The sequence below is a fragment of the Pipistrellus hanaki genome (assembly GCF_964339955.1).
Source record: "Pipistrellus hanaki genome assembly, chromosome: 2".
NCBI classification, from domain to species: domain Eukaryota; kingdom Metazoa; phylum Chordata; class Mammalia; order Chiroptera; family Vespertilionidae; genus Pipistrellus; species Pipistrellus hanaki.
The window spans coordinates 128,854,599-128,882,175 of record NC_140504.1 but is presented as its reverse complement, the minus strand read 5'-3'; the positions used below and the strand labels follow the sequence as shown (position 1 = coordinate 128,882,175).

Here is a 27,577-nt window from a genome sequence, read left to right as displayed (position 1 = left end):
CAGACCTAAGAAGACTGTGTGTTTTTTAAAAATTTGAAAATATAGGAAACAAAGTAGGAAACAACATAAAAGTCCATTATATCTAGCTAACAATGAAAGGAAAGAAACTGACACAACCACAGACACAGAACAACTATTTTTTTTTTAAATGGACTAGCAAAATAAAACCTTCATTTTTATATCTAAAAAAGTATTTATTAACCAATGTTACTCCAATAAGTTTAATAAATAAAAATATACATAAAAATTATTTTTCAAACAGAATTCATTTCAAATTAACTCAATAACTCTATAGAAAAACACATATACTGAAAATCATTACCTATTATATGTGCAGTTAGAAATATTTTTACTATCTAAAACAAACTTGAATTTGACAAAATAAGGAATAAACTGAAAAAGATGTCTCCAAGATGGCATGTCTTTGGGAAGCCAAGGAGAGGAGCTAAGGATTGGAGAGGGAAAGGAGCTGACGTGGCCATACTGTGTTTATGGAGGGGCCGTGAGGCAGGGACCACAGTTGCACTTGCAGGCTGTCTCTTTGTTTGGTCCCTTCTGGTTAGCACTGATGCCTGGCGCTGTGATGAAAAAGAATGTCTCCTCAATGAATACTGATTTATTTTATGGCTATATGAGTTTCATCACATTTTCCAGCTACAATAGATTGGAAAGAAAGGGAGGAAAAAAGAAACTACACCAGAGTTTGGAAGAAAAAGAGTGAAAACATCAGTTTTTACATCATTTCACTCCACATAACAAGAAATTAAAGAAGGAAGCATTAACAGAACAGATGGGAAGAAAGATGCTCAGTGTGACCAGATCAACTTATAATAATATGACACCACCGAAGAGACAGTGATAAAGATGCAGTGATTAAAACAGAGATATACAATTTTAATACTAGGATGAAAAAGAAGATTGTCTATTGTATAGAATGAGGCATACTCAAATGTTATATTTTTGATATCTTTTATCTTTTCCTTTTTAAATGTAAATTCACATTTCATTTCCTCTAAATAATGGTCAAGTATGGTTTATTAACCATCTTTAATAAACATCTAAGTTGTTACTTACAAGTGTCACAAAAAATTCAGCCCTGTGAAAACAAATTTAATTTTAAGCCTGAGGCTTTTAGCACTTATTTATAAATCAGCTACAAAAAAAAAAAAAAACTGCTTCCAAGCTGGTTTTTACATTTGATCTCATCCACTAAAGAATGTTAATAAACGATTTCATTAGTTAAAACAATTATATAGTACAAAGTTTGAACCCAAAGCTAGTTTTTTTAATATAATTCACTAGTAAATGCATATTGTGAATTCATAATAATGAAAAGCCTATGTGAAAAAAATAGTCATGTTTTGTACAGTAATTGCTATACTAATTGAATCAATATTCAATGTGTTTATGAATGTTCAAGAGCAAAAAATCTTTTCCAAGCCCCACAGTGCTAACTGTATTGCATATCATTAAAGCTGAGGCAAAAACATCCCATCCACATAGAGAGCCCTGCCAGTCTGCAGGTCAAGAAGCCAATGAAAATGGTCATTCACAAACAGAAAAGAACCAACCCTGAAACACAAGCACATATGTTAACCGAGTGACAGAAATAAAACCACCTACAAAATATGTATTTATTAATTACGTTTCTACACACAAACCAATCTGTTCTCCTTTGGCTCCTCAAGCTAAAGTGGTCTGTACAAATCAGCCTTAGAATACCAGAGGCAGCAGTGAGCAGGCAACTCCGGACTCCTATTGTTTACTTTTTCCCCTTCAATTGCTCCTTGTTCTAAAGGTGCTATACTAGTAAACAGCCAGATTTCCCCTCCATGCTTCATTCCTCCCACCTGGTTTTAATGGCTGTTCATTGTTTCCTTAACATGTGACCAACTACCTCTGTCACCACCAGAGGAAGCGTCATGCCAAGGTTTCTTGGTCCCTCCCTAACTGCTTTCACTTCACACAGTCTCCATCCTATTAGGACACATTCAGAAGACCTGCATGAACTCTACACTCTGAGTCGGCCTCCTGGAAAACTTCCTAGTAAAGCAATCTAACATGACGTTGGGGTCTGGGAGCAGAGGGCAGAAGACTGGCAGAAATTCAAACAAGAAAAAAGGGCAAATGCACTGCAGATAACCTACTTGAGAAATTTAGTCACATCAATTGTAGTATCATGTAAGAATATCAGAAAGGAATGCTCAATAAATCTGTTTTTCAACAAAAATGCTTGGAGCTGTTACTTGACATATACTCCATAGGTATTTTAATGACTTAATTACAAAGAAAAACAAAAAATGTAGTCAGAAGTTTGTCTCTACGACATTCAATATCATTCCTCATATGTGAGTAACTGTCAAGAAAGCAAGGATTCTCTAAAATTCACACTAAAATGTGATCCTGCCTTGAAATATTTTCATTTTAAAAGAAGCAAAATAAAACAAAGAAATTGGGTTCAATGTTAGAAGCAGTTTTGTCACAAGTCTAGGTTGGAAAATGTTAGGAGAAATACTAGAATTGACTCAAAAACACAAAATCATTACAATTCACGTGCCAATTTTAGCTACTAAGATTTTGTCAAGTAGTAAGAATTTAAATGTTACCTCCAACAATGATATTAAAATAAAGAATGTTAAGAATCACTGTCCAAAAAGATAGAATTCAGTCCTGGCTGGTGAGCTTAGTGGTTAGAGTTTCAGCCTATACAGAGTGGGTTGCAGGTTCAATCCCCAGCTCCAGCTGGGCTATATATTATAAATGAGGCAACTAATCAGTGTAACACATCATAGTTTCTCTCTCACTCTCCCCTCATCTTCCACTCTCTTTAAAAATAAATGTAAAAAAAAATATTCCAATGAGGATTAACAACAAAAAGACAGAATTCAAAGCATGAATCAAAGTGTTAACAGAGGCTACAAATATACTGATGCCACCAGCATGCATGCCCAGAGTTAAACAAATCATGAAGAACCCAACACCTTACCTGATAGTCAGGTAAATTGGACAGGAAGCTAAGATAGGGTTATAATACAAAGTTTAAGTCCCTAGATGTGTGAGGATCACTTAATAGCAAAACTCTTATTGCACAAAAACAGGTTCTACCTTATAATTATAATGATGTAAAATGTATGTGTGATCCAGAATTCTAAAAGACAGAAAGTTGAAAGCATTTGCTGAAATACACATCTGAAAACATTTCTTGTAATAAACATTCTTGGGCAACTTTTTCTTTCATTTGCACAGCATTTCGGGTACAACAAATAATGGCAATTATTTTAAGGTCATCATATTAAACAAAGGCAACATATAACAAATAATCCACATAGGCAAAATGTCTTCTTACCCTAATAGAGACATCTTCTGGAGGCAAATTACCATAAGCATTTAATTTTCTGTTTTAACTGAATCTTTTGAAAGCAGATATACTTTTTATGACAATGAGAGATTTGTATGGTGTCATTTTATTTTTCACAGTGTATACCAAGTGTACATCAAAACACTCACATCCCACATCAATGACTCGACATTAGCACAAACCCTTAAAAGAACTTCTCAGGTCACTGGCTGTATTGCTAGGACAAGTATTCCTGAACTCTAAATTTGTTAAGCAGCTCCAAGGCTATAGTGTTTACACATACAGCTATGCATGCTTTGGATTTCAGTATATAAAGCAACCATGGCAGCAATGAAGAACTTAATCATTGCTCATGCTCAAACCTCTCTTCCCCAGATTACTGCACTAGGGGATGAAAGCAGAGACAACAGACCTGACAATAGATTCAAGTAGCTACAAAATAACATTAAAATACAGCCGAAACCAGTTTGGCTCAATGGATAGAGCGTCGGCTTGGGGACTGAAGGGTCCCGGGTTCGATTCCGGTCAAGGGCATGTACCTTGGTTGCGGGCACATCCCCGGTAGGGGGTGTGCAAGAGGCAGCTGATCGATGACACTCTCTCGTCGATGTTTCTAACTCTCTATCCCTCTCTTCCTCTCTGTACAAAATCAATAAAATATATATTTTTTTAAAAATACATGACATAAGGAACTTGTAAGCCACATTTAACTTTTAAAAACTGAAGCTCAAATTACCACTTTAAATCAGGAACGAAAATTTCAGGTGTCCTCCTGCCATTATTCACATGGGAGGCAGAGAAAGTTAGAGAGTTGTCCCATCTGTGGACTTTAAAATATGCCTACCGGTCCTTGTTGTGTTTCATCTCATCACGATGGTGAGCTGAACCATCTGCACTGCAGGCAGCACAGAGGCAGCTGAAACGAAGGAGATTGGGAAGGGGGCATCTGGAGCTTCCTTGTTGGCTTTAAATTCACGCTCCCTTACATAGGCACTACCATTGCCCTTCTGTACAAATGGCAACAATAAATTCAGTGTAGAAATCCTGTATAATTAAAGCCTAATATCCAAATTGTCCCCTGGACCAGAAGTTGGACCTGGAGTTCCATGGCTCACTATGATGTGTGCTGACCACCAGGGGGCAGCTGGTGACACAGCCCGGGCAGCAGACAGCACTGGAGGCACTGCCAGCCCCAATGGGCCCTAATGAGAGTGGACCGCGGCAGAACAGTGGAGCAGGTGAGCAGGCAACACCAGGCCAAGGCGGATTGGAGCAGGGCCCAATTGTCCCCCAGATGGTGACCAGTGGAGGCAGTGGGGGGCAGGGCCACTGCCCAGCTCCCAGTCACTGAGGGAGCCAAGAGGGGTCTGATAACTCAGGTGGAGGGGGGTTCACAAGGGCCTGGGGGGCCAAGGTGCTGCTCAGGGCCCAGAGTTCAGCTGGGATCTGCCCTTCCATGCCAGACACTAGCACTTTGGTTGCCAGCCAGGCCTAGGGACTGCACCCATGCATGAATTTCATACACCAGGCCTCTAGTGTTTAATATAAACAAGAAAGATGAACACTTGGCAATCATAACTCAATACATTAATGTTAGTGTATATGCTTAACTCAAACAAGAATTTCATAAGAAAACTCTAGGTGAGTTTAAAATGGTGTATAAAATATAATTTTATCAATATTTACTATCACATAAAAGCTTCCAAAATAATCCCCTGGGGGGAAAAAACATGATTCTGTCCTGAGCCACCATATCACTGTTGCCCTAAAAAGGGACTTAAGGTCTCAAGTAAAACAGACTTGTAAAGAAATACCTGGACACAAGTGTCCCATGCAGTATGGCCAATGCTTCTAGGAACAGTGGGACACCATAGGGGGTGGTTAGCTTTCCTGGAAAGATCAGGAAAGGCTTCACGGAGGGGTAATACTAGTGTGGGGAGGATGAGAAAGTAGGACATACTTTATATATGACAATATATATCAATACATTCGACACAATACCATTAACACAACAAGCACAGTTCTTTGCTAAATTTCCTGCTTGTTGTTCATTTTCCATTTCTTCAAACCAGCCTATCACTAAAACCAAATTTCACTGAAAAAACTTATTAAGACCTGGCATAAAGGTGACACACTTAAAAAACTGTACCTTCAGAAATGATTCTAAATATATATTATGAGGTAAAAATTATGTGGGCTTAAGATGCATCATTCTTACTTAGTAATCCAATGACTGGTCAAACATTATTTTTAGAACTTAGTTTTAGGAAATTACAATTAATGTTGGTTATAAAATGTTAAAATCTGAAAGTTACCTACATCAGAATCCTTCTAGTTACCACTTCAGTATTTATTTGGTCTACATACAAAACTAGGATTTAGAACATCGGCCATATCCTTAAAAATGTGGAAGAATTCTCTTGACCTAACCATTGTAAAAACTGTATGAAGTATGTTTCACATTAAAATCTTCAAAAATTACCCTTTCAAAAATACCCAAAACCATTTTCCTGTAGAATATCTTCCTCAGTTTTTTACTGCATAGACTAGATTTTTATTGGTTGCTTACAGTTAAGGTCATCCATTTCCTAAATTAAGCACCTTTATACCAAGGTAAGACTACCCATGATTTTTTTAAATCTAACTAATATTTATTAACTCCTTACAATAAAAGTTCTTATGTTGACACACAAAATAAAATGGCAAGTAAAACTGAGAGAAAAAGGGAAAGGGGGGGGGGGGGGGGGAAAGAGGTAAAAAAGGAAAAAAAGAAATGTGAAGGACCAAAACATATAAGCAAGAATATGAATGAGAACTAGAAAATGGGTGAGCAGTGACCAGAAACAATAGACATGAGGAAAGGAAATAATAATAAATGAGTCACTTTCTCACTTCCCTCCATTCAAGGTAAGCATCTTAACCAAATGTAAAGAACATGGGATTAGAGGACTAGGTTTGAGATTACAGGACATTAAAGCCTGCAATCAGTGATGTCAGGGTTCCTGTGGATTTTGATGAATTAATGTACAGAAAAGGGTAAGTTACAAAGAGCGAGGGAGAAGTTAATTACAAATGTTACTGTAATTAATGCAATTGCAATCCTATTAAGACCTGTAGTCCTAATGACGTTTCTCCAAAATAAGAAGGCCAGATTTTCAAAACTTTCAAACACTGTAAGTTAAAGTCAGATCCCATTAATTTTTAAAGCTCTGGAGGACTAGGACATAGGTCACAAATAATTATACCGATATGATAAATTTGCAAATGATTTTTAAATGTATGAGTTAAAGTAGATTCAAGGGCATCACTATTGCATCACTCACTTGCATTTTTATATAATTCTTGGGTGTGAGGAAGAGGAAGAAAGCAGTAGTGTTCCAGGAACTGCATGTGATCCTGTGTAAATCAGACCCTGGTGCCTAGGGAGCCAAGGTGAGAACTATGGTGCTTCCCATCCCAGGACACCTGAGTGACATACTTCTAACACAGCTGTCACTGGGGCTTATAATGGCAATGAATCCAGATGAAGTGCCACAAGGCAAAACTGCCAACCCCCTGCTTTCCCAGGCTGTGACAGACCACCCTGCCATCTCCCCTTCAGCTACCATTCCTGTCCCAGGGAACAACCTTGAGAATCACTACTCCAGGCGATTGTTCTTATTTTCCATTAAATCCTCTCCATGTTTTTCTCCAGCAACCCCAAGATGAAAACTGCCTGTCTCAAGGTCCTGAAAGTAAATATGCCCCAGGGTAGAAATAAACGTTGCCTCAGAGAAGTACAGAACTCTTAGCACTGGGAAGCAGTGTCTATCATCACGTAGGGTGGCATAAGAACTGAGTGAATAGTGGCGAAGGAGTGAGAGACCCTCTTCCCTGGAGAACACAGAGATAAAGAAAAGTGCAGAGTATGTCTGCCACAAAATCTTCAACTTCATTTTGTAGGCAAGGGGAAAGAAAAATAAAATGTGGCATGTGGAGATTAGAATGCGAGGAAAAGCTAGTCCCATTCAAATAACTTTTGTCAGAGATCACTGTCCAAAATGTCAGTATCTCATTCAGATGACAGACTCTGAAACTCAGTTTTATATTGCAGACTCAAATATTTCTGGAATTTCTGAGTTGAAGGGACCTTCCATGTCAGAACAATTTACCACACAGGAAACAGAACCACTGAGATGGTGTGGGATGTCAAACATGACCTGTTAGCAGGAAAACAAGCCTTTCAGCGCAGCTCTGCATATTCTCAGACTAGGACTCTAACCCATCTCAGCAGACTTCAGGGCAGCTTAAAGTGATATGCACTTGAATTTTCAGTTACAATAAAGCTATGTGTTAGAAACCATGTTTTATGAGGACATTTCAATTACTGTTTATTACTCAAGAAAATGTATGCTTTGTTATAGAACAGCAGTACTGATAAACTTCTTTAAAATCCATCCATAGTTGATATCCTAATTGGAGATTCTGCAAATGAGTTTTCCTATCTCAGACTTATAAGGAAATGAAACTGGTATTTACTAGGTGTACCAGTAAATAATGCGGATGTTGTAATCTAAGAAAACACAATAATTTCAAGAGCAACATTAAAAGTGCTTTATTCAAATTAATATCCATAGCTAGCTACACATTTTCCCAAACTTCCAGGTAATTTGTGGATACCGTCCCAATAGAACTTTCCTTGTTTTGAGGCAAACCATTCAGAGGCCAATTTTCCACTTCTTCATACATTTTGAAGTGCTTCTCAGAAAGTGCTTGTGCCATCGATCAGAACAAGCGGTAATCTGAAGGAGCAAGGTCTGCTGAATACAGTGGGTGGGTTAATACTTCCCAGGCAAGATCTGTTAATGTATCTTTAACTGGTTTTGAAATGTGTGATGGTTCCTCATCATGAAGCAAAATTACTTTGCCATGTCCTGTCTTCTGGCACATTCTGGTCATTTCACCATCAAACCATAATTCAAATTGATTATTTATTGTCCGTAGATATCAGTATTAATGGTTCCACCTGGTTTTTGAAGCTCATAATACACCACACCTTCCTGATTCCACCAAACGCAGGGCACTGTCTCTTTTCCAAAGCTATTTGGCCTTGCAGTCCAAGTTGATAGTTGACCCAGATCAACCCATGATTTTGTGCATTTGGGATTCTCAAAATAAATCCACTTTTCATCACCAGTCACAATTAGATGCAAAAAAAGACTTTCTTTTGTGCTGTTGAAGCAACATTTTGCTGATGACATTTTGGTTTTCCATTTGTCTTTTGTTCAGTTGATGTGGCACCCATTTTCCTTCCTTTAAAATCTTTCCCATTGCTTGTAAATGATCAAAAATTGTTTCCTGAGCAATGTTTTATCTTTCTGCAAGTTGTTCTTGAGCTTGACACACATCTTTATCCAATAATGCTTTTAATTGTTGGTCTTCAAACTTTTTCAGTTGACCTGGATGATTTTTGTCTTTCACATAAAAACCATCACTTTTAAAGTGTTTAAACCAGCGTTCACAAGTATCTTTGAGATAGAGCATAACCATAAGCTTCCTGAAATATTCAGCAGCACTCTTCTTCAAAAATAAAGTAATGAATTAAAACTTCCTAAAATATTCTCTTTTTTTTTTTTTTTGGGGGGGGGGGCACGAAATTCAACATGTTTAAGCGTAAAAACATCCATGATATTAACAGCTTCAGCAAATTTGACATATGAAGTTTTGAAGCTTGTTGTCAATACAACAAAATAACATACATATTAGATCAAATATATATCAACTTATGTGTAACTCCATCTATTGAAAAAAATCCGCATTATTAACTGGTACACCTAGTATTCTCTCAGTCTCAGAAGTAATCACTACATATATGCTGTATGCTCTGTATAAACTTTTTTTTTTTTAATGTACATCTCCAAATATTTGATACAAATAAATCCAGCATTCTTTCTCTACACCAATTACTGACAAAGTTAGGTTTTCTAAGGAAAGGCCGTGTCACCTAGTAAACAACATCGTACTGATAAAGTAAATTTTTCAAATTGGTAAACAAATTTTTCAAGAAAATCAGATTTAAAATTTTTGTGTAGTCACATCTGAGCCATCAAGTTGTTTTATGTTACCAATTTTCTCACTTGGCTATGATATATAATTTTGCTGACAACAAAATATTTATCTTTATTAAATCAATTTTTCAAGGTTGATAATAACTTTTTTGTTTTGGGGGGTTTTGCTGTTGAAGTTTTGGATGTTGTCCCTGTAAGATGACCTCATTTCCACTTTATATTTCTATTTTTAAGGAATCCAACTAAAAATTAATAAAGGAGAATTACCAATATAATACACCTTACTATGTGTTAGGAACAGTCAAGTCAAAACAGAAAGTAACACAATTAACCTACAATCTAATCTTCTATTTGAAAAATATAATGAAGCTTCTAATATTCTTTTCTCTAAGTTTATAGCTCCAATTCTTCTCATTGAATTTTACTAAACAAACACAGTAGCTTCTTTCAATGAAGATTAAAGCTTTTCCAGACACACATGAAAGCACATGATATGCACACAGCATAAAAGTAGTGTACCACATGCCAATTCTCTTAAAGTTAGTCATAATAAAGAAAGAGCATCATAGGAACAAAATTTGTATTTGTAAATACATTAAAGTTTTCTTTATTTACATTAATTTTCATGTTTTCTATGTGAGACTCAAAACAGGGTTAAATGATCTATTTTTTTTTGTTTGTTTTTTTTTTTTGTTTTTTTACTGAATAACTCCTATTAGTGTAAATAGAAATTACAACCTTGAGACTCAGCATTGTCATATCAGAGAATACCAAATTCCTGATGAAAATTATTAATATATAAACTTTAAAATCAGGATGTTCAAACTTCATAAACCACTTTAATTAATGGTTTGCACAAAGATCTAGACTACAGTAATACGTTTTTTAGAGAATTCAGCAATACTTGTAGTCTCACCTTCATGCAGTCTGCCAAGACACTATCAAGATTTGCAAGAGTTAATATGGAAGCCAAATTTCACAGGAGGCAAGTCTTTGTTAACATATAAACAAGGAAGGATGGGGCTACTTTACCAGATAGATCAGTGGACCACTAACAGCAGGGCTGGGTCATGGGAAGCCTGAGAGGTTCAAGCTTAAAGTAATTTCCTTTCCTGTTTTGAACAATCAAGTCCAATGAACCATTATAACTGTGTGTTAATGTGAAAACAACAATAAGATCATCAACCTTAGAAACTATTCAACACTATGCAGCTTCTCCATCCCATAATAAAGAAATCAAAAGTTAATGAAATACCCAAGTCTTCATATAAATAAATCCCACTAATAATAAAAGGTAGTTTCAAACCATAAGAAAATGTATATTTAAATAGAAAAAAATATATGTGATGAACATGTTAAAGCATTTAAATATAAGACAAACCAAAACATAAAACATTCTGAAGCCACCATAAAGCAGCAGAATCTACTGAGGGGTATACTTAAGCATTCATTTGAGTTTTTAAAACTTTAACGGCTGAAAAATATTACACAAACTTAAAGTTACTTAAATACTTTAAAAAAAAAACCATGGTAAACATGGTGATCATTGACCACAATTAAAAATACTGGTAGTACTGTTGATGATCAGTATGTGTGTGGCTGGAAACAGGACTGACAATTTGGTTAACAAAGTTATATGTCATAAAAATGCAGACAAGAGATGACTTGATGATTTCTCTAATAGACAGTTCTTTCCAGTCATCTTTCCAAACCAAGATACAGAATAAAGTGATATGAAAATCAAGTTTAAAGTCCTATGATAGGACTTTACTGTTTGGGTATAAAGAAATTCATTCTCATTTCTGAAAATATTATGTTTATTGAAAACATACTGACAAAGCCAGTGTGCTTTGGTAGTACAGTACTGTGGCAGATGTGAAATGCTCCACATCCAAACTCCATTGCCTTATCCATTACGCTTGGCAAACATCTCCACATCAGTCTCCACTGGACTCTGTAGGGCAGTTCCTCATGATTAACACTGACAAAACCACGCTTTATATGCTTCTGCCTTCCAGTCTCAATTTACAAAGATTTTATGCTCTGAATTAGCGTCAAATGCAAAGCACAAAATCTGACAGAGTGAAGATTAATAGCAATGTGTTAAATTAAAAAAAAAAAAAGAGCTATTTGGTGAAGTACCCTGGGAATTTAGATAAGTCTAATCCAAGACTGCATCAATTACTGAGAAGTTGGAGAGAACAGAAAATCAATTAAACTTGCAGATTGTACCATATTGGGAAAGTCTTGAATTACCAACACTGGAGGCATTTGGAATTAGACTGACTAAAATACTAGCAAACATATTAATAACAATAGAGGCCTCTTTTAGTAGAGATTGACTAGAGAAGAAATATGACTTACTAGAAAACATTTTTCTAATTTCAATAGGCAATATTTACTTGCATTCATTTGTCTTAAGTTATACAGTTAGACTACCTTTTACAAAGGATTTAAGTTTTTTCTTGTTTTGCATATCAGAAGTGCAGATTTATATTCCCATCAGAGCTTTCATGCAGAAAAGTATTAATGACCTCATAAATGGAGAATAAGGTCCAGATGAGTATTTTCAAAAGAAATGAATTTAAATCCTTTAAACATTGTATTTATTTCCTTAGATTTAGTTACATATTTTCTTGCATTTTCAAGATGTTACAGAGAGAATCTTGAATCCATATAATCTGGTCTCTCCCAAAGCAAAAATGCTACAAAATAAAATTAAATGCTACAAAATAAAACCTCAGTATTAAAATAATGAGGTTTCATTTAATATAACTTGAAATTTTCCATTTTGTTCCAACTAAAACAGATGCAAATGGAATATGCTTTGCACAGTTTATGTTAATTATAAGATTTAAATGCTTTCAGCATCAGTGTATCTTATTAATACATTTTTTAAAACATTACTTGGTATAGCATAAGGATAGGGATAAAAAGAATGCAAACAGGCTGTGGCAGAGGCTGCCTGTCCAAACTCCCTTCAAGGAAAAAATATGAAAAGAGCCCAACAGGAATCAAATGTGGAAACAAGAGAGTTATGGCAAAATCCTCTTGTCAGGCTGTATTCCATCTGGCCCTTCTGGGCAGAGTCTTGCTTCTCCATGGAGCATTTATCAATCAGGGTCCCAGCAAAGCAGATGGCACACTGCATAATTGAAGAGATTTTAATAAAGGGACTACTGACTAAAGTTTGGCAAGGTTAGCAAAACCAACAAGAGACAATGTGATACTCTAAGGTGAGCAACAATGGGGAGTTGTTTCTACTCCTGGGGCTGCAAAATCAAAGGAAGGAAATAGTTACAGGAACCTGGTAAATAGTTGAATAGAGGGAGCCACCTGACAGAGGCTGTGGCCTTCAGGTGAGAGAAGCAACCAATAGAGGATGAGCAGGAGGGAGGGGAGAGCAGGTAAGACATATTCCTATCTCCTGTGCTAGTCACACCTCCAACCTCCAATGGGCTAAATCCATCTAAAGCCAGACAGCAAGGATCTACTGATGTAGCCACACAGATCAGCCTCCAGGGACAAGCAACTGGTGGAGAAGGATGGGGAATTAATCTGGAGGGGCAAATAGAGCATATCCCTAAGGTGAATGTGAAGCAAACTGCAAAAAAACAGAGAAAAGACAACAAATAAATAGTCGATCGGAACAAAAGGTATCTGTAAAAAATTAATTGGTGGGAGGGAAGGTGAAGATGGCAGAATGGGGTAGAAAATCATTAAAATCACACTAAGAAGTTCCCCATGATTTAGTGGGTAACAGGCAACACTACAGACACAGATGAAGGAGAGTAAATAATTTGAGGATAATAGACAATACAGTCAGATTGAAAACAGAGTCATTGGTAGCAGAGGTCAATCAAGTTATTCCAGCAGTCTAGGTATTAAGGAGAGAGTAAGAAATAAACATTAATATGAGTTGTGTTCTGGGTAACTCAAAAGTATTACCCATTAAATCCTCTCCATTTTAAACAGAAAATTAAGCCTCAGAAAAATAACATGCTGACAGACACAAACAACTGGCTAAATGATAAAGGCAACATTATATCACTAATTTGTGCTGTCTACATGAAGTACTGGCAAGGGAAATAGAAAGTAAAGAACAGAAGTTCATAGAGAGACCTCATTCTCCATTAACCAGTAAATCTCAGAAGAGTTATCTAATCTCTGCCTACCTCAGCTTCCTCATCCGTAAACTAAAGACTCCTATAAAATTATCTCTTCCATCTCAAATTCTTTTGTTGCATTATTAAGACTTAATTCATCAGCCTTCCTGCCCTCAAACCAAACCTGCCAAGGAACATCCCCATCAATTTCATCTTCAACTCAACTCTTGCTGTTGATTCTTACATTTAAATCCAAATGCAATCTCTCCAATAAATCCACTCAAGCCCAAACTCCTCAGTGAGAAGCCATCCTAATTAAACCAACCATGGAGATCAGAAGCTTCCTGTGATATTGTAATAGCATAATATATGTATGGTCTTCACCCAAGATAGAGTTCCTAAAACTCATAATTTCCTGAGTGACAGGAGCAAATAGAGCATTTTTTGTTATTCATAATAAGCCCCTTTCTGAATTTATGCTAGTAAGTTTATGTCAACCATATCTGTGCTAATGAGGACATTCTTGGAGGATGGGTGTGGTGACCATAGGAGCCAATCATATGTTAGGAGTTTGGAACTTTCAGCCACACAGACTCTACCTCCAGAGAGGGGAGAGGGGCTAGACATTAAGCTCAATCACCAATGGGCAATGATTTAGTCAATCATGTCTATGTAATGTAGCTTCCAGAAAGAAACACACACACACACACACACACACACACACACACACACACACACGATGGGGGTTGGAGAGCTTCCAAGTTGGTAAAAGTATTGGGGTGCTGGGAGGGTGGTGCACCCAGGGAGCAAAGAAGCTTTGTATTCCTTTCCACACACCCTGCCCTAAGCATTTCTTCATTTGGGTGTTCCTGACTTGTCTCTTTTATAATAAACCAGTAATAGTAAGTAAGGGCTTTCTTAAATTCTCTAAGCTGTTCTTGCAAATTACCAAATCTAAGGAGGGGGTCATAGAAACCCGATTGATCATTGGTCTGTCAGAAGTATAGGTGACAATCTGGACTTACAATTAACCCACTGAAGTGGAGGGCAAGTCTTGTAAGATGGAGGCCTTAGCCTATGACATCTGCCCTAACTCTGGGTAGCTAGTGTCAGAATTTCTTAGTGTAGAAAACGTATACATTTGGTGTCAGAATTGTTGTATTAAAAAACATAGTTTACCTTTACCTTCTATGATTTCCTATAGAAATTATTTATCTGCAAGCCATTTGGCAGTCTCCTGAGCACAATGATATTTACTATTCATTGTTTTTTAACAGACTATTTTCTAAAACAGCTTTAGGTTCACACGAAACTGAGAAGAAAATAAGAGTTCCCATATACCCCTTTCTCTCCAGCCCACCATAGTAGTATATTTGTAATATCAACAAATATATCAACACCCGTATTATCAATACTCCCCACCAAAGTGGTATATTTGTTATAATCTGAATAAAACTGCTATACACATCTGTGTGCAGGTTTTTGTGTGGACATACGTTTTCAACTTCTTTGGCTAAATACCAAGGAGTATAACTGCTGGATCATATGGAAAGAATATGTTTAGTTTTGTCAGAAACTACCAAATGTTTTGTATTCCTAACAGCAATGAATGAGAGTCCCTGTGGCTCCACATTCCCTTCAGCATTTGGTGTTGTCAGTGTTTCAGATTTTGGTCATCCAGAGCAGTGGTAGCTCATTGTTGTTTCAATTTCCAACCGACTAATAACATATATTTATCATCAATTCATATGCTTATTCACCATTTGTATATGTATTTTTGTGAAGTTTCTATTCAGGTTGTTGGCCCATTTTAAAAATCAGACTGCTTATTTTGTTATTGAACGTTAAGAGTTCTTGAATATTTTGGGTAAGAATACTTTATCAGAGATGTCTTTCCAAATATATTTCTCACAGTCTGTGTCTTGTCTTCTCACTCTCTTAATAGTGTCTTTGGCAACACAGTTTTTAATTTTAATGAAGTCTAGCTTATCAATTATTTCTTTCATGAATCATGCCTTGAGTGTTGGATCTAAAAAGTCACTGCCTAGATTTTCTTCTGTGTTACCTTCATTACCATTAACTCCTTTAAACAAATTATTGAGTGGACAGTGTGTGCCTGGTACTCAAACGGAGGATAAATAAGGCAACAATATGCTCAAATACCCTGAAGCCCTCCTTTAACAAGCCGATCAAGCATAAAGCAGTGACTCTCAGCTGGGAGAGAGCAGAGACGTCACAGCACCATAGAGCCAGAACTGATTCAAATCCTAATTCTGCTACTTACCAGCCATGGAGCCTGTGTCTCACATTCTTCATCTGAAAAATGAGAATGATATTTATACCCACCTCACTTCACAGGACTTCGTGAAGATTAAATGACTTAATGCATGTTAAGTGCTTAGCACAGGGCCTGTGACACTCTAAGTGCTCAATAAATGGTAGTACTTCTGAATTCTCCAAGAAAGAGTGAGGTACAGTTTAAAGAAAACATTCAAATTATCACTGCTAAAAATCTGTAGTCATGACATTTCATTTTATTTTGGAATTTCAAGAAAAGATTAAGGTACAGTGTCATTCTCTTCTGTGGTTATCAATCTCTTAATAAATCAAAGATTCAAAATTAATAAGCATTAATCATAGCATGTGGAAGGTAGCAGATAAATGCAACAGAAAAAAATGTGGTTTTGAAAAATTTTAATTTGAAGAAAGCAATGTATTTAGTTGTTGTTGTTTGTAAGTAAATTTCTCATTACAAGAAACACAGTAATAATTTAAGTGAGAACTTCCATTCATTTAACTTAATATTTCAATATCCTATTACCAGTTTCATTTGTGCTAATCTAACCGAGGAAGAAGCAGCTACAAATATTTATGAATTAAGCCACAGAATTAAAAATGGCTTACTTGTCAGTGACAAAAATAAAAAAACTATTTCAAAGAACATTGATGAAATAAGCAAAGAATGATTATTTTCCAGTGAAACTACAAAAATTATACTTTAGAAAGCCAAAACACTAATTTGAAGGAATATATGCTCCCCTATTTACAACGGCCAAGATTTAAAAGTAGCCCAAGTTCCCATAAGTAGATGACTGAATAAAAAAGCGGTTGCACTACTCTGCCATCAAAAAGAAGAAAATCTGACCCTTTGTGAAAGCATGGATGGAGCTGGAGATTATTACACTCAGTGAAATAATCCAGCCAGAGAAAAGGCAAATATACATGATGTCACTTATAAACTAACAAACAAAAGAAAAACAGACCCATAGGCAGAGAACAGGCTGACAGCTACCAGAGAGGAGTAGGAAGGGGTGCTGGGTGAAAAGGGTTAAGGGAGTAAGGCAAAGAAGATGGAAACCATGGAAGATGGTGACTGGCCCTCCTTCTTATAACAAGCTGAGAGGAATGGGACTACTCTGTTCTGTCCACCGTCTCTGTGCCCCCTCCAGGTTTACCTCCATCAGGCAGTTTTATATACAAGGTATGCCCCTGCTTATCTTTCTTTCAAGAATTACCTTTGATTGTTTCCTCCACAACTTCTACTACACGATCTATCTGTTGAACCTGGAAAGAAAACAAACTGTTAGACAAGCTGGTTACCCAAAGAAGAAATATTAATTTGTTTACCTTCCACTTGAATCAATGTTACACACTTTCTAAACCCACAAATGCAGGTTTTCTTTAATTAATGTATTTGACAGTATTTTTAAAAAAAAAAAAAAATATTCTATATTGAGGTTTTGTTACAATGAAATATGAAATTATCACTCTCCTGTCCTCTAATGACAATTAAAGAAATCATACTACATTTAAATAAATTTCCTGGAGTTGTTAAAAGAACTTATCAATATAAACTCAAAAGTCCTGAGATATCAACTAAAGTTTAATTAAAACATGTCTCTTCACACAGAGCTTCAAAAAAAAGGGCAACAAATGACAACACACACTAAAGGACAGACTGATATTAAGGAGATCGACCCCAAATACTCTGTTTTATTACTTTAACACTGAAACCCCTTTTAATGAATTTCTACCCTGTGCTAGGTACTGTGCTCAAGCCCATGGACAACAAAGTCAAATATTAACAGCTCCTGCCCTAGACATGAGTGACTAAGAAAGATTTCCCAGGGCATCAGGAGATCACAGAGGAAAGGTAATAAAATCTGACTGAGTGACCCAGGAATGCTTCTTGAGGATAAGTAGGGTTAGATTAGAAGAGGCCCACTAGGGAGACAGAGTTAGAGTGGTTGGAGTTTCCATGGAAAGTGGAAAAAGCAAAGATTGTAGTCCAAGAAGCTAAAGGAATAGAGAAAGTTAACTTAGATTGTAAGTTGATATCAGGTTCATTGTTTTATTACAAAAGAAATTTGTTCACAGAGCAAATTCAAACAAAAAAGAAATAAAGTAACCCATAACATCCTCCATGCTCCATTTCTACTCCTCAGATGAATTACTCATAATTATCTGATGAGTAAATACCAAGACATTTCCTAGTACTGAACATTTATATGCAGGGCAGATAATTTATATGCAGGGCAGTTAATTACTGTATTATTATTTATTTAGTATTGTATTACTTTCCATATGAAGACCTATCCTTGATTTATCCTACATTTGCCTCACCCTTTATAGAGTAGCCCCCCTTTATCCATGAGATATATGTTCCGAGACCACCCCCAATGGTTACCTAAAATCAAAGATAGTAACAAATCCCATATATGTTGTCTTTTCCTATACACATACACCTATAATAAAGTTTAAGTTATAAATTAAGCATAATAAGAGATTAATAACAGTAACCAATAATAAGTGACTAGAGGGTGGGTGGCATATACAGCATGAATACTATGGACAAAGGGATGATTCACATCCCAGAGGGCACAGAGTAGAATAGTGCAGGACAGCATGAGATTTATTTAAGCACCACACAATTTAAAACTTAAGAGTTGTTTATTTCTGGAAATTTCTATTTAATAGTGTGTTTAACCACAAGTAACTGAAACTGCATATAGCAAAACCATGCTTAAAGGGGTCTAATCTATAATAGTAAAAGCATAATATGCTAATTAGACTGGATGTCCTTCTGAGCACCTTCCAGATGAAGCTGGGTCTGTGAGGGAAGCCCAGGTCACAGGTGCCTGCCAGCAGCCAGAGGGAAGCCCGGGTCCTGTGTGCTAAAGGGAAGATGGTTCCTGCAGCTGGGGGAAGAAAGGACTACTCTTTCATGAATTTCATGCATTGGGCTTCTAGTATAGTTATATTCTATAATTTTTTTCTTCTCATTTTTTTTGTTGTTGTTGTTGTTATGAGACATAGATAGATGACATATAAAATAGACCTGTCCTTGATTTGTTTTCAATACATCACCAGTTTATAGGCCTACTTCATTTATTTTACTAGCTGCCCAATATTTCATGTATATCTTATATAATAAAAGCCTAACATGCAAATTGTTCCCTTGACCAGTAGTTCAAAAGAGGGGGCATTGATGGCAGCAGCAGGTGAGGAAAGGAGGGGTCCTCCACCCCAGCCAGTGGTGGCAGCAGTGGCAGTAAGTAGCTGGGGGAAGGGAAGCACACTGGCTGGCAGTCGGCAGCCACTAGGGAACGGTCATGTGCACAAATTTTGTGCACTGAGCCTCTAGTATATACCATAACAAACATTAATCCAGTCCCGTTAATTGGCCTTTATGTTATTTCTAATCTTCACTATACAACAATGTTGCAAAGACCTCGACTGAGACCAAAAAAATAACCTTTAAGAAAAAACTTTACAAAAAATGCAATGGCAAATGTCTTTAAAATATTCCTTTACCTTAAGTGTATTCTAGGAGATAAGGAAAGTCTTGTGAGAACACACTCAAATCCAGCTCTGCCTCTAGCCACTTATCCTACTACTAGTTAAGCAGAAGCAATAACTGTTGGGAAACTGACACAGGCAAAGTAAATGTTAGAGAATGTAGAATCTTTAGTCCCAAACACACCTACTTTATTGGAGATGTGTCTACCTGGAACCACTGAAAGCATTAAGTTCAGTTTTATTAGAAGAATCATGTGGTTTCCTTAAAAAAAAAAAAATGCAATCAAAGCCAGGATAACAAAAAGTTCAAAAAGGAGGAAGTAGCCAACAATGTCAATGGCTACAAAGATAACAAGTAATATAATGACTAAAATAGAAGAAATTTAAAAAAAAAAAAAAAAACATAAAACTGGAAATAAACAACAATAAAAACATAAAAATCCAAACTCTATGGGACACTGTAAAAGCATTAGTTTATAGCGTTACAGGCCTACCTCAAAAAAATGGTAATAAACCATCTACAATAATTCTGCAACTTAAAGAACTATTGATAAAAAGAGAACAACAAGAAAAGCCCAGAGTGAGCAGAAGGAAGGAAATAATAAAGATCAGAGCGGAAATAAATGACATAGGGACTGAAAAAAAACAATACAAAAGAGCCATGAAATCAAGAGCTGGTTCTTTGAAAAGATAAACAAGATTGATGAATCTTTATCCAGGCTCACCAAGAAAAGAGAGAACTCAAATAAACAAAATAAAAAATGAAAAAGGCGAAATAACAACAGGCCCAATAGAAATATGAAGCATCATAAAAAAATAATATGAGCAACTCAATTCCAACAAACTAGTTAACCTAAAAGAAATGGACATATTCCTAGAATACAACCTTCCAAAATACAACCAGGAGGAGTAAAAAAAATCTTAATATGCTGATAATTATGGAGGAAATTGAAGCAGTCATCAAAAAGATTCCAAACAACAAAAGTCCTGGTCCAGATGGCTTCAGGGGCGAGTTTTATCAAACATTCAAAGAAAAAATAAAACCTATCCTCCTCAGACTATTCCAAAAATTTCAAGAGGAAGGAACACACCCAAGCTCTTTCTAAGAAGCCAGCATTATTCTAATCCCAAAACCAGATAAAGAAAACACAAAGAAAGAGAATTACATGCCTATAGCCCTTGTGAACATAGATGCCAAAATCCTCAACAAAATTCTAGCAAATCAAACCCAGCATTACATTAGAAAGATCATACATCATGAGTAAGTGGGATTTATTCCTGGGATGCAAGTATGGCACAATATCTGCAGATCCACAAACGTGATACACCACATAAACAAACTGAGAAATAAAAACCATCTAATCATATCCATTGATGCAGAAAAAGCTTTTGACAAAATCCAACACCCTTTCATAATAAAAACTCTCAGCAAGGTGGAAATAGAAGGATCATATCTCAACAAAATAAAAGTCATATATGACAAACCCACAGCCAGCATCATACTCAATGAGCAAAAACTAAAACCATTTCCTCTAAAAACAAGAACTAGACAGAGATGCCCACTCTTACCACTCCTGTTCAACACAATACTGGAAGTACTAGCCATTATGATCAGATAATGAGAAAAAATAAAAGGTATCCAAATTGTAAAAGAAGAAGTAGAAATGTCCTTATTTGCAGATGACATGATATCGTACACAGAAAATCACACAAAGACTCCATCAAAAAACTACTAAACTTAATAAATGAATTTGGCAATGTAGCAGGACACAAAATTAACACCCAGAAGTATATGGCTTTTCTATACATCAATAATGAACTCATAGAAAGAGAACATTTGCCTATGTTATCTCCGATAAGGGTTTAATCTCCAACATTTACAGGAAACTCATACAACTTAACAAAAGGAAGATAACCCAATCAAAAAAAAAATGAACAAAGGACCTAAATAGACTTTTTTTTTTTTAAAGAGGACAAACAGAAGGCCAAGAGACATATAAAACATGCTCAAAGTCACTAATCATCTGAGAAATGCAAACCAAAAGAACAATGAGGTACCAGCTCACACCTGCCAGAATGGCTATCATCAACATATCAACCAAGGACAAGTGCTGGAGAGGATGAGGAGAAAAAGGAACCCTCCTTCACTGCTGGTGGGAATGCAGACTGGTGCAGCCTCTGTGAAAAACAGTATGGCGTTTCCTCAAGAAGTTAAAAATGGAACTGCCATCTGACCCAGAAATACCAATTCTAGGAATATATCCCAAGAAAACAGAAACACCGATCAGAAAGCATATATATATATCCCTATGTTCATAGCAGCACAATTTACAATAGCCAAGATTTGGAAACAGCCTAAGTGCCCATCCGCAGATGAGTAAATTAGAAAACAATGGTACATCTACACAATGGAATACTATGCTGCTGTTAAAAAAAAAAAAAAAAAGGAAGAAGAAGAAATTCTTACCATTTGCAACAGCATGGATCAACCTGGAGAGCATTATGCTAAGTGAAATAAGCCAGTCAGTGAAAGATAAATACCACATGATCTCACTCATTTGTGGAATATAAATAACATTATAAACTGATGAATAAAAATAGATGCAAAGAAGTATAAAACAGACTGTCAAACTACAGCAGGAAGGCATGGGAGGGTTGGGGGAGAGGGGGGTTAAGAGACGACTTGTATGCATGCATATAAGCATAACCAATGGACACAGACACTGGGAGGTGAGGAGTTGAGAGCATGTGTCAGGGGCTAGCGAAGGCCAGGTGGAGGTCACTGAGGGGGAAAAAAGGAGACAAATGTACTACTATTTGTAATACTTGAAACAATTAAAAATAATAGTAAGCCCTGACGAGTGTGGCTCAGTGGATAGAGTGTCCGCCTGTGGACTCAAGGGTCCCAGGTTTGATTCTGGTCAAGGGCATGTACCTTGGTTGTGGGCACATCCCCAGTGGGGTGTGCAGGAGGCAGCTAATCGGTGTTTCTCTCTCATCGATGTTTCTAACTCTCTATCCCTCTTTCTTCCTCTCTTAGAAAAATCAATAAAATATATTTTTTTTAAAAAAGAACTACAACTCAATAATACAAAGACAATACACCATTTACAAATAGGCAAAATAGATGAGTACACACTTCTCTAAGGAAGATATAGAAATGACAAGCACAGGAAAAGATACTTAACATCATCTGCCAACCAGAAAACGCAAATCAAAACCATTATGTAGGAATGGGGAGTTATTGTTTAATGAATAAAGATTTTTCAGTTTAGAAAGAGAAATACCTGAAACTAGATGGTGGTGATGGAAGAGTGTGAATGTACTTAATGACACTGAATAGTATACTACTTAAAATCGGTTAAAATTATAAATATAATGTTATGTATATTTAACAAAATGAAATACCACTTAATATGCACTAGGATGGCTATAATTAAAAGAATGGCAAGCCCTGGCTGACAGGGTTCAGTTGGTTGGAGCATTGTCCCATGCACCAAAAAGTCATGGGTTCAATTCCAGTCAGGGCATATACACAGGTTGCAGGTTTGATGCCCAGTCGGAGTGCATACAGAAGGCAACCTATCAATGTGTTTTTCCCTATCTATCTATCTATCTATCTATCTATCTATCTATCTATCTTTCTATCTTTCTATCTATCTTTCTATCATTTCTATCTCTATCACTAACGCACCATCTCTCTATATCTTTCTCCTTTCTTTAAAAAAAAAAAAAAAAAGACAATAACAAGGTGGGCAAGAATAAGGAGAAATTGGAACACTTATACATTGCTAGTAGAAACATAGTAAATTGGTGCAATTTGTTTGGGAAACAATCTGGCAGATTCTCAAATGGTTAAATATAAAATTAACATATGATCCAGTAATTCCAATCCTAGATAGTACATATCCAAGAGAAATGAAAACGTATTTCCACACAAAAACTTGTAGAGAAATGTTCATAGCAGCATTATTCCTAATAGCAACAACCAAAAGTCCCATCAACTGGCAGATAAAAGTGGCATAGAAATACAATGAAATATCATTATACCATAAAAGAGAAAGAAATATTAATATATGCTAAAATATTATGCTAAGTAAAAGAAGTCAGACTAAAAAAAGTCAAATATTAAATTGTTCCATGTATATGAAAGTCCAGAATAGGAAAATCTTCAAAAATAAAGTAGATTAGTACTTGCCTATGGATAGGTAGTTACAGAAATTGAAGAAACTGCTAAGGAGTATAGAGTTTCCTTTGGAGTGATGGAAGATATTCTAAAGTTTATGGTGGTAATAGTCACATAACTCTGTGACTGAATTAAAAAAAAAAAAAAAAAAACCACCGAATTAAGCATTTGAAATGGTAAAATTGTATGGTTTGTGAATTATATTACCAAAAAAATAAAAAGCTCTTATTACAAAGAAGTGTTGAAGGTAGTCAAATGTAATGTAAAGGTCATGAAACTCAATGAAAAACTAAGAAAATGTTCCACATCAAAGAAGACTAAAGAGACCTGACACTGAATGCAGCTTTGGATCTAGATTCTTATCCTATTAAGGACATTATTGGGACAACTGAAAGATATGAATATGGTCTCTCCCTCCTTCTCCCTCCCATCTCCCTCTCTCTAAGCATGTACCCCTTAGGTGAGGATAAAAAAGAAAAAAATAATAATCAGGGGGAAAAATGTGTATTTATAAAAAGAGAATTACCAAATTTGTTAAAAATTAACATTTGGAAAATCTGGGTAATGAATTTATGATAATTATTTTTGCAGCTTTTCTATGACTATAAAATTACATCAAAATAAAAAAGTTTTTAAGTGAAATACATGTGCATGTCTAACAGAGATTTTCTTTTACTCTGATGGTCTTATAGAATTTGCACGAATGTATACAGCTCAAAATATAACCTCTGATTTATAGTAAAAGTAATTGATTACATTTGCCTCATGGCAGAAAAATAAATACTGGCCACACGTGATTATTTAATCACTGGTAATATGAGGAAGCTCCAAAACTTTAAAAATAAGGGTCTATGAAAGTTGAAGAAAAACATTTTAAAGAATTTGATTACAAATAAGCATTTTCTGAAAATATTGTGTTATTTCCATTTTTTGTAAGGATGAAATTGGAGGAGTGGATGATAGGGAGTGGGGGAGGAAGGTGAGACAGAAAAGACAGAGAAGAGTGGGAGTTAAATGGAAGAGGGAGAAGTTAGGAAACAAAATAAAAAGCATGGGATGAGAGACAAGTAGAGAAGATAAAACAATCTGAAAGAAAGAACAAACTCCAGATTCACATACAGTAAAGAAGAATACATTGAATTCTTTCTGGGAATAAAAGAAAAGCTGTTCTTAATTAATACTATAAATTGAAGCCTTCAATACACAAGAGCTTAGTCTCTGGCATATAATTCAAATAAAATAAATAAAACAGTATCTTGTGTCCTCCAGGCACTTAGTTATAAATATACAGGGGGGAAAAAGACATGCAGTATGTTCTATTACCGACTCCATATGTTCTCCACAATGAAAAAGGGAGTTGGTGAATAAACAATTCATGAATAATATTAATGAGTCATTCTGCTGTAGAACTTTTAAAATAAATCCATAAAAAAATATTTTATTCAGGTATTATGAACCACTCCACATTTATAACTAAACATATATTGAAGAAACAAACCTATAGAAAGTCATCTGAAGCAAATAAAAGTACTATTCAGAAATTCCCTATTGTTTAAAGCAGTGCTATCAAAAAGCATTTTCTGCGGTGATGGAAATGATTATATGCTGTGTGTTGTCCAATATGGTAACCACACTTACTGGGTATTTGAAATGTGGCTACTGTGACTGAGGAACTAAATTTTAACTTTAATTAATTTAAATAGTCATGTGTGGCTACTAACAACCACACTGGAAAGTGGAACTCTGGAGTATGTCTAAATTGGCCCCAAGTTTGTGGTAATTTGTAACGGCAGCTCTAGGAATTAATACATATCCCAAACACAATTTTGCCAAGTTGGCAAAAAAAAAAAAAATAGTCAGTCAGTCAGTGAGCAAACTGATACTATTCTGCAGAGGTCCTACTTTAGTATACTTGAAGTATCTTTTTGTCAGAACAACCAACAGCTAGATAAGTTGATGACTGGGAATAACACAGTGATAGCTAATATTTCTTAAGCAATTACTATGTCCTATGCTCAGTGATAACACAACTCATGCACTATCTCATTAACCCTAAGAACATTCCTAGGCTAAATATTACCATATTCCTAAGGCTTAGGAAACTGAAGTGCAGGAATAATCCAACTCAATTTTTGCCTAGTAGATCTCATCTAGGAATGGCACATAGGTGACACATTTCATGAATCTCCCTTTTCCTATCTACATGAAGGCCATTACTAAATGATCACTGAATGCTAGCCAATGAACCTGGACTTTCAAGAGACCAAGACAAACTATACCCCCAAACTCTCCCCCACACATCACCACCGGCATGGACACATTCCTTGACAAAGATCTATTAACCACCAACTGTTCTAGGAATTGGGGATATAGTGATGAAAAATACCACATCCCTACTTTATAGAATTTATATTTTAATAATGGAGACCAACATGTAAATAATTTAAAATGTTCATATCCTATCATGACAGAGGCTATGAAGAAAAATATAAATTTTAAAAAAGAAAAAAAAAATCTGGGAGTGGCAGGAGGTGGAGAGAGCAATTTTGCAACAGTGGTCCAGGTAAACCTTGGAGTAGGTAACATTAATCCTGGGACCAGGATCCTAAGATAGAAGCATCAACATGAACCTCCAGGGGAAAGAATACATAAAAGAGAAATGATGGGAAGTGAGATGCAGAGTGGAAGGAGATGGAGTCAGACAATTAAGGGAAGATATCGGGTGAGCAAAAGTAGGTTTTAGTTTTATGTGTACCACAGACTTTATTCTTATATTATTGATTCTTGTATTATATTGTTTTTCATATGAACAACTGCAGACCTACTTTTGCCCGCCCCCTGTATATGAGACCTTATAGTTTATGCTATGTATTTTAGATTTTATTCTACTAGTAAAAGGAAGTCACCAGAGAGTTAAGAGCAATCTTAGCATTGCTGTGGCTAATCCTATGGAAAATGTGCAAAGACTACTCTTTATCCACATTTCTCTATTCCCTGGTGTGAGTCTTTTTATACTTATCAGAATCAGGCTGGGGTTTTACTATCCCTTGATTGTATTCCAATATCCTTTCACGAGTAAGAGTGTATCTACATTAAATATACACATAAACCTAGATGCAAAGGAACTTTCTCATTACCTCTCTAAATTTTGATTGTATATAAATAAATTAGGGCAACCTGTCATCATTCTAATTAAGAAATATCAGACAGCCCTAGCCGGCTTGGCTCAGTGGATAGAGCATCAGCCTGTGGACTGAAGGGTCCCAGGTTCGATTCCCACCTAGGGCATATGCCTGGGTTGTGGGCTTGATCCCCAGTAGAGAGCATGTAGGAGGCAGCCAATCAATGATTCTCTCTCATCATTGATGTTTCTATCTCTCTCTCCTCCCTTCCTCTCTGAAATCAATAAAGAAATATACTTTTTTTAAAAGAAATATCAAACCAAAACTTTAAAACTACCTAAAAACTCTACCAACCTTTAAAAAAAAAAAAGTTTCTATTTTTATAAGAATAATACACATAAAGAGCCTTTTCTATCATGTGTTTGTTCAAATTTTTCACTTTTACAATAATGAAAGATTGATCCAATAATCAGCATCTGACAGGTTAAAGTTCAGTACTGGCTTCTCCATAAAAATATTTTTCTCTCTGAAAATTTCTCTCCAAAAATTTTTCTCCAAACTGTTTTTAAAAAAAAAGTCCTTACCTCTAAAAATGATATTTACTAGTATTGGAAGAGAGCTCAATTTCCACATCTCTTCAATTTGGGGAAATCCATAGCAGTCACCAAACTAACAATATCTTTAACTCTACTAAATGAAAGATTTCCTGAATTCACAAGTCTGTGAACAATTTGCTAATGAGTAAAACAAAAGAGCACTTGATACTATGCTACATGGGATTTAACTCTATGAACAAAACTTTCTCATCTCCTTTCATCTCTTTCATCTCTTCCCTGAGAAAAATTCTTCCCCAATAGTAGAAACAGCCTTTTCATCAAAAATTATATGACAGTACATTCCACACATGGCTAAAAGCATATTTTCTATCTGAATGGTACCAGTGAGTGGCTAACACTTAG

General features: G+C 35.8%; 1 protein-coding gene across 2 annotated transcripts in view; it reads right to left on the bottom strand.

Annotated features, from left to right (window-relative positions):
- Nucleotides 1-27,577, bottom strand: part of CDKAL1 (CDKAL1 threonylcarbamoyladenosine tRNA methylthiotransferase) — a gene marked incomplete at its 5' end in the record, with an annotated part of 619,533 nt that overhangs the window by 394,303 nt on the left and 197,653 nt on the right. For both annotated transcript variants that reach the window (XM_084872776.1, XM_084872775.1), the window contains one exon: nucleotides 17,027-17,075. In XM_084872776.1, the coding sequence (XP_084728902.1) occupies nucleotides 17,027-17,075 (49 nt within the window). The remainder of the gene's footprint in view (nucleotides 1-17,026; nucleotides 17,076-27,577) is intronic.